The 14,784-nt window shown below is 41.6% G+C and overlaps 1 protein-coding gene across 1 annotated transcript in view; it reads right to left on the reverse strand.

The window, feature by feature from the left end:
- The window catches only part of SPAG6 (sperm associated antigen 6), a 151,380-nt gene that overhangs the window by 21,545 nt on the left and 115,051 nt on the right, over window positions 1-14,784 (reverse strand). The window contains exon 9 of the mRNA XM_077490957.1: window positions 8,836-8,952. Coding sequence (XP_077347083.1) covers window positions 8,836-8,952 — 117 coding nt within the window. The remainder of the gene's footprint in view (window positions 1-8,835; window positions 8,953-14,784) is intronic.

Genomic DNA, 14,784 nt, shown 5'->3' on the forward strand with positions numbered 1-14,784 from the left:
GTTACGAGGGGGCGAGGCCACCAAGTGATGTTTCCAGGTGGCCCTGCCCACTTACCTATTTAAGAACTGTCCCCCGGAGGGGGAGGCATTCAGCAGTCAACGAGTGCGGAGCGTTCTTTTTTTAGATTCGGCAGTGCGGCAGGCATTGTGATTGACAATGGATCTACATCAGGGGGCATTGTTCTTTTTATTTTTTAATAAAGGCATTTTCAAAAACTGTGTCTGTGTTTTTATTACTTCTTGACACTTTTTTGGTGAATGGGTAGGGGTACAGTGTACAGTGATCTGGGGGCTCCCTTGTTAAGCCCCCACCTGCAGACCCCCACAACCCAGGGTTGTAGGGAAGAGGCCCGTTTTTTTTGTATTTCCGGCAATTTTCTTTTCTTTCAGCTGTCAGCGGGAAAGCCTGCTGACAGCTGATGACTCACTCATTGTGAAAGACGCGGCTTCTCGGCCCCACTGCTTACCAACATATTGACTGTGAACTGTTCGTCCAACATTATAAACCAATATTTTTGGATGCACTGTTGGTCACAGAGGTATAAAGACATGATTGTATAGTTCCAGCTACTATAATTAAATGAGGAAAATACCCTATTTTATTTTTTAAGCAGAGGAAGTAACAACCTTTATATAACTTCTGTTATGTGAAGGCAATGTGTTAAACAAGTATGGGAAGTTTTAATCATACTTCCACGAATGTTTACCAATGACTGTTTATACAAGGCGTCCAATGTTATAGGCTTAATAACTTTTCAATGAACAGTTTGTAGTGAAACAGTGAAAGTCATCAATTAGGACTGGTGCTTATGCCCTGAACACTAACCCTATATAACAGAGCCCCCTTGTATCTACATGTTTCAAAGCAGCCTAGATATGGGCTTATACCTAATGAAGGAAAGAATGCAGCAATGAGTGGTTCCAGAGTATTTTTGGCTGGCGGAGAGAACCTCTAAATAACTTGTCTCATTAACCCTTCCCTGCTGTTCCAGCTGTGAAGAAGGAGGGCTCATGCACTTTGTGCCATAGACAAGAAAAGGTTGTTAGTTCACACACTGCTGATTATTTGCTTAATACCTCAATTAGAGCTTTACGACCTCAGTACAGCTTATCTACCTATCTAGTGCTTGACTTTTACAATTTCTGCTATCACTAAATCTGTCTGACTTTTATTGCTCTCCTGGAGGGCATTTGTACCTCAGAGCAATCTGTTTCCCCACAGCTGTGACCAGGAAGAAAACAAGTAGCCAATACCTACAATAATATGTATTGTTCTAAAAAAAGTCATTAATAAAAAATGAAAGTAGAACTAAGGGCATAAGCAAATATAAAATATACAAGGACTCCCTGTAACGCAGTTTTATTACCTGTTGATCATCTTAGCGGATCCATTATTTTTCCATTTGCTGCAACAAGCTGTCAACGATGTTCTTTCTGCAGTGAAATCACTGCAACGTTGTCACCCTGTAAACAGGGTAGTTCTAGATGCACATGTAATTTTAAATGGACTTTAATTAAAGAGGATCTTCACCCTAGAATGAAATATAAACTGTAGCTGCTGACATCTAATAAAGGGACACTTGCCTGCCCAAGGATCCAGTGCCCTCCTCACCTGGGCCAGTTAGTGTGGGAAGCCGGCTGTGACTTTAAAGTTGGCTTCCCACTGAGCATTCATGAGCCATATTGCAGTTTGTGAACGGTCCCATAGTCTTCTGGAACTTGTGACGTGTCCCCAAAGACTGCGGGCAAAGAGGGGGCTGAATTTCCGCTCAAATCACCTAGGCGACAGTGGGAGAGTGTTCCTATAAAGGCTAGGTATCCAGGCCCCCCAACAAAAAAACTAAACCCACCATTGGTTTCCCAAAAGAAAAGCTAGGTTAGGAATGTTTAATAAATGTTAACAAATCCTTAATCAAACATACCAATATTATTTTCTACAGTGTTTTCATTTACATTCTGCCTAAGTGTGCATTGTATGCTACATTGAATGTATGCCTCTGGTGATAACTGTCACATTTGCCAGTGTGCTTATGTCATCTATCAGCCAATCTTTAAAATGTATTTCCATTTTTGCAGTCAATTTTGAGAAAACGCCACTATATGTTTATTTGTTTCCATTCACACAGCATACCTAAAACAATCTAGAACAAATATGTCCTTACTTTTAGATGGAGAAGGTGTCATGACTGATTCTACGAATTTCTGGAGAGCCTCACACTGACTCTAGCATACCATTTAGGAGGGATGTTTCCAAAATGTATAACCCCTTGTTAGGACAGACAGTGTTCAAATCTAGTTTACAGCTGATAATGAAAAACTGCAAACATTGCATTTGCTGTCCGCTGTTATTGCCTTTGCTCCCCATCACCCAATTTTCCTTGTGTGCCCTCCCGTGTCAGTGCTAGTTCACACCACCACATGCAGTCCGGTGTGTTTTTTTCTGCATCGAATACACATGGAAATGATGTTATATGGTTTCCAATGGCATAGTTCACATCAGTGCGGTCAGTTCCGGGGCGTTCCAGTTCCAGAAAGAAAAATAGAACATGCTAGACACTTGAGCACACCGTGGACAGTGGCTGTGATCAGCAACCCTCTCTCTACTATTGGAGAAAAAAAAACTGATAGATTTTGATGGGACATCACTGACGATCCTACCTGACATATCCTGAAACACTCTACATCCCAGACCCTTACTAAAACCAATACTTGACAGAACACGAATGGCAGCAGCAACCTACAGATGGGCTCATAAAGGCACAGACACGTATACCATCCGCACACTGGCAGACATCCTGGCTGGGAATTTTGCCAGATATTATCCTGCAACACCTGTGCAGAAGTTGAGGCAAGGTAACAACCAGCTTCACTGGAATACAACAGTCACTGCTGGGACAACTCTTGGTCATTTATATCCATGAGCAGGGACTGCCGAACCATACAAGGCAACTGATATCTTCAGGTGCACAGTTGAAGTCAACCAGAATCAACGCACCTTGGAACTTGGATTAGACCATATACCACTTAACATTTATTTGGTTACCATACCCAGGGTTCTAAGCACCTCTCCTATTACCCTCCTTTAGCCTGGAGAGAAAATTCTTAACTCTTAAGCCCCATACACACTATCAGTTTTTCTGCTGAGTTTTTCCTTCAGGTTTACCAAAACCATGTAGTGGAAGGGCCTGCCTGATTACATACAAATTGAAACTTCTAAGGTTTGACCTCATATTATATGGTTTTGGTAAATCTGAAGGAAAAACTCAGCAGAAAAACTGATAGTGTGTATGGGTCTTTAATCCCATTCCCAATCACATCCTTCACATGTATTTTACTTGTATGCACCACACTGCTGGTGCTTGGTAGCTCAGTACATCTGGTTTGCTTCTGGCAAACAAGGCTAATACTGCAAAATTATATTTGCCAGGTGATCATGTTTGACGTAGAAAACATATACTTGCCAGGTATTAAAGCCTTAAACAGAAAAATTATACTTATCAATCAAGTCTAATGCTAAAAAACTATACTTGTCAGTGATTAAAGACTAACTCCACTTCTGCTGAGAAAAAAAACATTCCCCTCTGGGTGATTTATGTACAGTGCAGGTATTTTAACAAACTTTGTTGCAGATTCCTAACTTTTGTTACTTTGAAGAAATAGGTGTATGTTTGTCTGTGTCCATGCGCCCAGTGAATCTAATGGGAGTGTCTTTATAATTACCAGTCAGCTGCTGCACCTGCAGGGCTCTAATAAGGGAAATTGCAGGATCAACTTTTAGGCAGCCCATACATGGGTCGAATTTCGAAAGGATTTTCTTTTGAAAATCTTATCTAAGACCCTTTTCACACTGAGGCGTTTTTCAGGCGCTTTTGGGCAAAAAATAGCACATGTAAAGCGCCTGAAAAACTGCTCCCCTGCAGTCTCAGTGTGAAAGACTGAGTGCTTTCACACTGAGGCGATGCGCTGGTAGGACGTTAAAAAAACTCCTGCAAGCAGCATCTTTGAAATGGTGAAGGATTGCTCCTTCCCATGGAAATGAATGGGCAGCGCCGCCAGACTGCTGGCCAAGTGCCGCTGCAGCGGTGCTTTGTGGCTAATTTAACCCTTTTTCGGCCGCTAGCGAGGGTTAAAAGTGCCCTGCTAGTGGCTGAACACCTCCGCAAAAATGATGGTAAAGCTCCGCTAAAAATAGCGACGCTTTACAGCCAACGCTGCCAAATCACAAGTGTGAAAGCAGCCTAAGAATTTTCGTTCCTATTTCGCACCATTAGTGGGCTGCCGCAACAGCCGATTTTGGTGCGGCCATCGAATTTGAGTAATCGGACATGTTAGAAATTTGTCGAAAAAACAACCGATTTTCTAATCAATAAAGGAGAATCATGCGAGAAATGTAATCAAAAAAGAAATGCACATGTGCAAGAAAAGAAAATTCCCAAAAGAAAAGATTACCAGCCACGAAAATTCTTTTCTGTAGCAACATGAGGTGAAATCGAAAGCTTGGTTGGTCGAATTTCGGAATCAATGGTGGCAACATCGGATCACAAAACGCACTAATTTTCTGATTTTCAAAATAAAATTTGTTCAAAATTCGACCATGTATGGGCCAGCCTTAAACGTGATTTCCTTTTGCAAGTATCTCACCAAAAATGAAGTTTTTGTTGCAGGGGATGCCTGATATCTGACTTGTATCTTAGTGTAGACTTCTGGGAAAATCAGGGAGCCAATCACATAAACAGGAAGTGACATTTCAGGGGGCGGTCTGTACACATTCTGTGTACAGAACACCTCCAGGTTGCCATATTGCATTTGACAGAAAATTACAGCGGCTGCAGATTGAAAAGGAAAGGTCATTTTTTAATAACATTTAATATGACTTGTGTCGCAATTGTATATGCTATATTATTATTTTTTCATTTGCAATTTTTTTTCTCCACGAAAATGGAGCTACCCTTTAAGCTTAACACTGACATTTTTTACTTGCCAGGCGATCACCCATTAAATTGGAAAACTATACACATGTATAACCCCTGCTGGCTCGTGCAATTTTGTCTTTGATCTGTGCTGTCTAATGACAGCTTAATCACAGACCTTCAGGAGGCACGTTGGCTGCAGGAGGGTGTTTTCTGCACTCCTGTTTGTAAACGGCAGTCCAAAAATGCATGTCCACTTCCCCAACCTTTTTTTACAACTGGATGGTAGGGAGGTGGTTAAGGAGCTCTCTGGACTTCAAGCCCGAAATCAGTGTGATTCCACGTCTGTATAATTCAATTTCTCATCCTCTTCTTGCAGTCATAGCTCTGCAGATCTCAAGCGCACACTGACAGCTGCCGATATAACAGTCCAATAATTACCCATGTTTGTCAGTGGCCTGCTAGCCTTTGGAGACTGACATGTAAACTAAAGGAAGTTCATAACTGTTTTGGGATTCCACCCTGATTGTGGCTGCATGTCTGTATCTAATAATGCAAAGCTCTCTGGGAAGCCAGATTGGATGAAAGCCACTTTATAAGATCATGTTATATTTAGAAAGAGCTATGCAGCTGTGGTCTGCTGTTACCTAATGAGACAAAAAGAGTCCTTTAATATCCCATCTTTCTTTATTAAATAAATTATTTCATGGCCTGCAATGCCCCAAGGCAGCATTCCACTTGTGTAGAGTGTGCATGCAAGCAGCCCTGTAATTATTTTAAGTTCATAACTTTCAGTGCCTCATTAAAGAGGGAAACCTAGGTGGGGGTTTTCTGTGTTAAGGGAAGCATTAAATCTTCACAGTGTTTTCACAGTTCACAAGCTACCTGCAGAATGGCACAGCTTTGGCTTTCAGTTATTCTACATAACAAGCCAAATAAATACACTGAAATGTGGGAACCCGTTCTTTTATGCTATCTGGGAAGGTTCCTGCTGTATGGCTTTTGCACTGTATTATCAGTTCAAATCTCACAGGATTGAAATGCAAAACTGCCTACCTTAAAGCTAAAACCCCAACAAAATGTTTTAGCTATAACATTACTACAGTGGAGTAACAAGTTTGCGCCTTCCTGCTCATGCTGGAAATGTATGCTGGGTAGCCAGCAGCACCGTATCCCGGAAGAAGATACTAGTGGGCTTCAAATTCCCACAATGAAGATGAGAGCATGCTCAGTAAAGCAACAGCAATGTTAGTTTAAAAAAAAAGCATTTAGAAGACCCGCATCACATAGTAATAGTTTGTTGATAATTTAGGTACAAACACACAGGGGGTGTTTTTTGAGAAAAACAAAAACAAAAAAAAACCTGGAACCCCGCATAACCTCTGTGGTGGTATGATTATGTCCGATTTTTTTTTTTTTATGCTGAAAGTGGTACAATTATTTTGGCGTTTTTATATTGTAGGCCTGTAATGCTTAGGAATAACTCACATAAATCTGTCCAAACAAGAGTCTAGTAGACATCTCAGGGTATGATAAAGTTTGAAAAAAGGAAATCATAAAGTATAATATAATAAAGAAGTATAAATAATTATAAAATATAATAATAAAAATTATTAAATAATGTAATCAAATCAAAAACACTGAAATTTGCTCAGTTGCAGAATTGCCGCTGTCATTACTTTCAGTGTTTGATGACGAATTTTTCCCACAAATCACTATCGCTCAATTCTGCAAGCGATTCTAATTTATTATCGCTGCTTTCTAGCTGGTCTAACACCACTTTTGATGTAAAAGGACACTTGTGACATATGACAGCATATGGGCGTACCCAACCCCATGTTGAGGGCATGCGGCCTGGTACGGTTCGGGGCGGGGGGGGAACGCTCGCTTGTCCCCACTCCCTTTCTTGACCTGCTGGGCTGTGCGCTTGGATAAGGGTCTGGTATGGATTTTGGGGGGGACCCCCAACGCAATTTTTCAGGGTTCCCCCTCCAAGAGGATACCAGGCCCTTCGGTCTGGTATGGATTTTAAGGGGAACCCTGAAAAATTGCGTTGGGGTCCCCTGGTATCCTCTTGGAGGGGGAACCCAAGCCAGTTTATTCAAAAATTTGGCGCGGACTTCCCCTTCAAGATCATCAGAGCACAAGTCGCATGCCAAAGTCGGATCAGTCAAGGCGGCAATCCAAATTTGATTTGACTTCAGTGATATTCAATTCGCTGAAGTAGGATCAAAGTCAGACCAAAGTAGTGCAGGGAGCATTTTCAAAGTCAGACCAGTTAAGACGGCTCCCATAGGAAAACATTGATTTTCACACATCAAGCGACATGAGCTCCCAATGTCGAAGCGTTTGTCGTACCAATGTGAACCCGGTCAGAACAAGCTGAACTTAGAAGCTGATTGGCTACCATGCACAGCTGCAGCAGATTCTGAGAGTTCCAGTTTTAGTAAATCAACCGCAATGTCTCTAAGGCCCCTTTCACAGTGGGGCGGTGCGGGCGTCAGCAGTAAAGCAGAGTTTTGGCGCCGCTATTTGGCTGCTAGCGGGGCGGTTTTAACCACAGAGAGCGGCCGAAAAAGGGTTAAAATCGCCCACAGAGCGCCGCTGTATCTGCGCTTTGCCGGTGGTATAGCCGCGCTGCCCTATTGATTTCAATGGGTAGGAAAGGTGAATACACCGCTCCTTCACCACTCCAAAGATGCTGCTAGCAGGACTTTTTTTTACCATCCTGCTAGCGCACCGCTCCAGTGTGAAACACTGTGTGGACACTGGAGTGAAAGGAGATGCTTTTTTCAGGCGCTATACAGGCGCTGTTTCTAGCGCTGTAGCGCCTAAAAAATGCCTCAGTGTGAAAGGGGCCTAAGGGGGAGATTTACTAAAACTGGTGCACACAGAATCTGGTGCAGCTGTGCATAGTAACCAATCAGCTTCTAACTTCAGCTTGTTCAATTAAGCTTTGACAATAAGCACACATTCACATCAGGTCGTTTTCCCATGCGATTTGACATGTCAAATCGCTGCCTATTGCTGGCAACGGCACCATCCGAATCGGTGCGACGCCTACTTTGCGGCGCCACACAGATTCCCAAAAGTAGTTCCTGCACTACTTTTGGCGAATTTGGGGGCGATTTGAATAGACATCTGTGTCTGACATCGGGGTGATTTGACAGAAATCTGTGCGGGTTTATGCACACACGTCTGTCAAATCGTCGGACTGAAATGCTGATTTGAAATTGTTCCAGTTCAACTGAACTGTGAACGTGGGCTAAAATCTAGAAGCTGATTGGGTACTATGCACAGCTGCACCAGATTCTGTGGGCACTAGTTTTAGTAAATCTCCCGTGACACAGTTTCATGAAGGGTTATGGAGTCAAAAATATCAACTCCAAGCTGGTAATTACTGTCATATGACAGTTAGTGACCAACCCAACAAAACAAATTAAACAGCATTGCATAAAAGCTGCTTTTTTTTTTTTTTAATGAATCAAGAGGCAGAATAAAAAAACAGATACATTGTGGGTACATGCACAAGGGCAATTTTTGCTTTAGCATCTGTTAGCGCTTAGTCACAGCAATTGCACATGCTACTCTCATTCCCAAATGCAGAAGCAAAAAATAAATAAAAAAATTGAAAACCTCTTGTTTCACCCAAAGAGTATTTATTGCCATTTGTGTGTATGTTGTATATAAAACAGTCTTTTCCCCATCTACAGACAAGAAGAATAATGAGCACTTTGGGCATTGGGCATGTTAATACACTCATGGTGCTAGAACATTAAGCCCTTGGTACAAGCTGCAGAATTATTGGAATAGGCAATCCTTTCATATACATTCTGGATCTCCTGTTTTATGCATTGTTACTGGAATGCCCAGCTGGTAGGGCAGTAAAAAGTAGACAACAATCTATGGTTGTACTATATCTTACCTTACTGAACTGGCCAACCACGTGTTTCAGGATGTTGGGTGGTGCATCACGGAGGAGAGGCTCAAGGGCTGGCAGATGGGTGCATTTCTGTAGGATGTTTTTTAAGGCTTTTTTTGCCTGTAAAGAAAAAGAGAAGTAAAACTAGGGGACAGTTTGTTCAAAGATTTGTTGTGCATGAGGTCTTAAAATGACCCTTTTTCAGTGATACTTTTTCAGTCACGGACTGGAAAAATGGCTGTTAAAAATGAGTGTCAGAATGTCTTTTCTTTATACCTTTCTAGGTTGGCTACTCAGGAAACAGTGAAGCCAATGCATCAATATGACAGCCAGGCAGCTACCATTTTATGAAAAAATATCATTTTTTTGGTTTAAAGTGTCACTTTTTTCTGTACTTATTCAGTTGCTACAAAATGAGCATAAAACGTGGCTGTAAAACCTCACATATACCCAGTGAAGTGAACAGCCTCAGATGATACAAATCTCGCTACATACGTTTTACATGTATATCTGCTGTCTTCAGCTTTATATACTGTTTAGAAAGTTCAGATCGTGTTAGATTTTCTCTTCCTGTTCAACACTGCAGTGAAGCCTGGGCATACAGCCAAGACAGCTAATTGGAGGAAAGGCACACACCCCCCTCTCCTCATAGGTAGAGACTTTCAGCTCTGTTTGTTGAATTGTTCAGCTCTGTGCTAATCTATTTATTGCATCCTCCCCAACACAAAACTCTGTCTGCTTTTATCATATATGATGGAAAACTTGTCAGAAGTTATAAGGCTAATAACAGAAGAACGGAGTAGGAGACAGCTACGGGACATAGTGGTTTGAAGAAAGATAACAAAACACTGCAAATATATGTGCCCAGCTCAAGTTTCATGAATCGGGTTTACATCCACTTTAACCGCTTATGTATGTGATTTTGTGCACGCTGTGTAGGGGGCGCCGCCAAAACGCCACCCGCCAATCGTTCACAGGAGACACGAAGCAGCAACGTGCCTATGTACACAAGGAAGACAGCTGATCTGTCAGTTAGGAAAAGAGAGATCTTCTGTTTAAGCTAAGCACAATCTCTGTTTTCCTCCAGTGTAACTCCCCCCCAGTTAGGCTACTTTCACACTGAAAGCGCCAAGCTTCGCTTTACCGTGGTTTTAACATCGCTTTTCGGCCGCTAGTGGGGCGCTATTAACCCCTGCTAGCAGCTGATGAAAAGGTTAAAAGCACCCGTGTTAAGGTGCTGCCGAATCGCTTTGCAGCTTCTGCAGCACTGCCCATTCATTTCAATGGACCAGTGCACAAATCAAGGTCCATAAAGACATGGATGAGTGAGCTTGGGGTGGAGGAACTTGACTGGCCTGCACAGAGTCCTGACCTCAACACAACAGAACACCTTGGGGATGAATTAGAGTGGAGAATGTAAATCAGGCCTTCTCGTCCAACATCAGTGCCTGACCTCACAAATGCACTTATGGAAGAATGGTCAAACATTCTCATAGACACACTTCTAAATCTTCTGGACAGCCTTCGCAGAAGAGCTGAAGCTGTTATAGCTGCAAAGGGTGGGCCAAATCAATTTTGAACCCTAAGACTGGAATGCCATTACAGACAACATGTGTGAGGCTGCCCGCTGGCTAAATGGGTAGGAATTCAGTTTAGCAGCACTGGCGTTGCTGGTTCAATTCCCCAACATCCTAATGCTTGTGATGAAGTTTATCACCACAATCCAAAGACATGCTGGCATTTTATTTGTCTCCTGTCGAAATAGTCGTTAATATAAGAAAGCTAGTTTTGGACTTTAGATTGGAAGCTCACTGCAGCCAGGGACAGTTGTTAATGTTTGTTTGCACTAATCATGCCCAGGGACTTATACATTTAAAATGTAGGGTTCACACTGCACAGGTACATATGCTTAGAAAACTGTTGCTTTGTTTATGTGCATGCAAATGATCTTTGCCTGTAGTTGGAGATTTGATGCACATAACCAAGGGCTAACACAGTTGCAAACAGTATTATGTGTTCCTGCTCATCAGGTGGAATCACTTTAGACATACATGAAGAGACAGACTGAAAGATATTGGTGGGCGTGTACTTCTATTGGGAGTGTGTCAGTGTGCTAACAATACAACCAATCTTATATAAAGGACTGCAGTAGGGGGGGTTTGTTTGGCCTGAGAAGGCCAGGTTTTTTGTTGTGATTTGTGTGTGCGGGAGAAGGAATGATATTGTGCATATTGACAAACGCCCAACTAGGGCTGTTTGCTGAAATTCTTGTGCATTTTTTCCATCAAAAGTGGGTTTATGTGGTCATACTGTCAATGTTGTGTGTTTGTATTGTCCCTGTCTGCCTATACAGTGCCTTGTGAAAGTATTCGGCCCCCTTGAACTTTTTAACCTTTTGCCACATTTCAGGCTTCAAACATAAAGATATAAAATTTTAATTTTTTGTGAAGAATCACCAACAAGTGGGACAAAATTGTGAAGTGGAACGAAATCTATTGGATATTTTAAACTTTTTTAGCAAATAAAAAACTGAAAAGTGGTGCGTGCAAAATTATTCGGCCCCTTTACTTTCAGTGCAGCAAACTCACTCCAGAAGTTCAGCGAGGATCTCTGAATGATCCAATGTTGTCCTAAATGACTGATGGTGATAAATAGAATCCACTTGTGTGTAATCAAGTCTCTGTATAAATGCAGCTGTAATCGCAGCAAAAGGTGGCTCTACAAATTATTAACGCAAGGGGGCCGAATAATTTTGCACGCCCCACTTTTCATTTTTTTATTAGTTAAAAAAGTTTCAAAAATCCAATAGATTTCGTTCCACTTCACAATTGTGTCCCACTTGTTGGTGATTCTTCACAAAAAATAAAATTTTTATATCTTTTTGTTTGAAGCCTGAAATGTGGCAAAAGGTTGAAAAGTTCAAGGGGGCCGAATACTTTCGCAAGGCACTGTAAATAGAATCCACCTGTGTGTAATCAAGTCTCTGTATAAATGCACCTGCTCTGTGATAGTCTCAGGGTTCTGTTGAAAGTGCAGAGAGCATCATGAAGACCAAGGAACACACCAGGCAGGTCCGTAATACTGTTGTGGAGAAGTTTAAAGCCGGATTTGGATACAAAAATATTTCCCAAGCTTTAAACATCCCAAGGAGCACTGTGCAAGCGATCATTTTGAAATGGAAGGAGTATCAGACCACTGCAAATCTACCGAGACCTGGCCGTCCCTCTAAACTTTCAGCTCAGACAAGGAGAAGACTGATCAGAGATGCAGCCAAGAGGCCCATGATCACTCTGGATGAACTGCAGAGAACTACAGCTGAGTCTGTTCATAGGACAACAATCAGTCATACACTGCACAAATCTGGCCTTTATGGAAGAGTGGTAAGAAGAAAGCCATTTCTCAAAGATATCCATAAAAAGTATCGTCTAAAGTTTGCCACAAGCCACCTGGAAGACACACCAAACATGTGCAAGAAGGTGCTCTGGTCAGATGAAACCAAAATCAAACTTTTTGCCCACAATGCAAAACGATATGTTTGGCGTAAAAGCAACACAGCTCATCACCCTCAACACACCATCCCCACTGTCAAACATGGTGATGGCAGCATCATGGTTTGGGCCTGCTTTTCTTCAGCAGGGACAGGGAAGATGGTTAAAATTGAGGGGAAGATGGATGCAGCCAAATACAGGACCATTCTGGATGAAAACCTGGTGGAGTCTGCAAAAGACCTGAAACTGGGACGGAGATTTATCTTCCAACAAGACAATGATCCCAAACATACAGCAAAATCTACAAAGGAATGGTTCACAAATAAATGTATCCAGGTGTTAGAATGGCCAAGTCAAAGTCCAGACCTGAATCCAATCGAGAATCTGTGGAAAGAGCTGAAAACTGCTGTTCACAAACGCTCTCCATCCAACCTCACTGAGCTCGAGCTGTTTTGCAAGGAAGAATGGGCAAGAATTTCAGTCTCTCGATGTGCAAAAATGATAGAGACATACCCCAAGCGACTTGCAGCTGTAATCGCAGCAAAAAGGTGGCAAGGGGGTCGAATAATTTTGCACTCCCCACTTTTAATTTTTTTATTAGTTAATAAAGTTCCAAAAATCCAATAGATTTCGTTCCACTTCACAATTGTGTCCCACTTGTTGGTGATTCTTCACAAAAAATAAAAATGTTATATCTTTATGTTTGAAGCCTGAAATGTGGCAAAAGGTTGAAAAGTTCAAGGGGGCCGAATACTTTCACAAGGCACTGTACATTCATGGTTTGGGAGCATGCGCTAGCCTTCTACTGTTTGATCTTATTGCAAATGGGCGTACTTGTACATCCCCTTTAAGACGCGGCAAAGTAGGTGAGCGCCTGCCGCATACTCTGCGAACATGCCCGCGGGTCTCGCGGATTTGATGTCCACCGGGGGCCCGCGATCGTGACACGGCAGAACGAGGCATTTCCCTGTTCTGCCTAGCAACATGACAGGGATCTACTGCTTCCTATCATTGGGAGCAGTGATCTATGTTGTAGTGAGCCCATCCCCCCACAATTAGAATCATTCCCTAGGACACACTTAACCCCTTGATCGCCCCCTAGTGTTTAACTTCTTCCGTGCCAGTGTCATTTATACAGTAATCAGTGCATTTTATAGCATTGATTGCTATGTAAATGTCACTGGTCCCAAAATAGTGTCAAAAGTGTCTGATGTGTCTCAATCACGATAAAAAATTATAATAAAAATTTCATAAATCTATCCCCTATTTTGTAGACGCTATAACTTTTGCACAAACCAATCAATATATGCTTATTGCGATTTTTTTTTTTTTTTTTTTTTACCAAAAATATGTAGAAGAATACATATCGGCCTAAACTGAGAAAGATTTATATATATATATAAATATATATTGGGGGATATTTATTATAGCAAAAAATAATGCTTTTTTTTTTCAAAATTGTCGATTTTTTTGTTTATAGTGCAAAAAACAAAAACCGCAGAGGTGAGCAAATACCACCAAAAGTTTGTTTGGGTGCAACGTCACACGCGCAATTGTCAGTTAAAGCGACGCAGTGCTGAATGGACACAGAGAGCTGTGACTCAGCTCAGGTACCCCCATGGCAAGCTGCTTGCTGTGGGGGCACTCAACAGGAGTGAAGGACAAGGAGAGCCAAAGAGGGACCCGAGAAGAGGAGGATCCGGGCTGCTCTGTGCAAATCCACTGCAGAGAACAGGTAATTATAACATGCTTATTTTATATATATTTTTTTAAAACAAGACTTTACAATCACTTTAAATATATTAAGGTTTTAACAAAAGAAGAAGTACACATACAGTACAAATACAGAAAATTATCTGATAAACAAGTGTAAAAAATTTCCACCCTTGATAAAACCACATTAAAACAATAAAGTACGACTTAGGTGTTGAATAAGCTGAAGACCATATAGAGGGGCTCTTATCAAACCGAAAACCTCCCAGCTTAACAATATGCAATAAGACGCTGGACTCTTATCTGCAAATACTTGTCAATTGGCAAAGCTTGCTTGGAACAAACTTTTAAATCTTTCTAGCATTCAAGGGATGCGGCTCTAAATTTGATTTTCCAGTCTGCCAGTATTATCAGCGCATAACAATATGATATCCATTAGTCTTTTGGCATCCTTATTTCATTCAGAAATAAACTTCTATTAAAATGGCTTATGTCATATATTAGCTCATGCTATTGTTTCCTGTGTACTGTCAATCTAGAGAGTATGTGTGATCAAAAGCATACCATTCTAAAAAATTGGCTATACTATAGGTCAGTACAGTGAAATATACTGATATATATTTAGTATCTTCAGTTCAACCCAGGCAGCACGAGGAAACAGATGTTGGATAGAAGGGGGGCGTGGGGGTGAGGGCATTTACAGAACTACCCCCTGTATGGCTGAAATACTGAAACTGATTATCCTTTAGGA

The sequence above is a fragment of the Lithobates pipiens genome, unplaced genomic scaffold (assembly GCF_037356315.1).
Source record: "Lithobates pipiens isolate NorthernLeopardFrog02 unplaced genomic scaffold, aLitPip1_a1.2 Scaffold_19, whole genome shotgun sequence".
Classification (NCBI taxonomy): domain Eukaryota; kingdom Metazoa; phylum Chordata; class Amphibia; order Anura; family Ranidae; genus Lithobates; species Lithobates pipiens.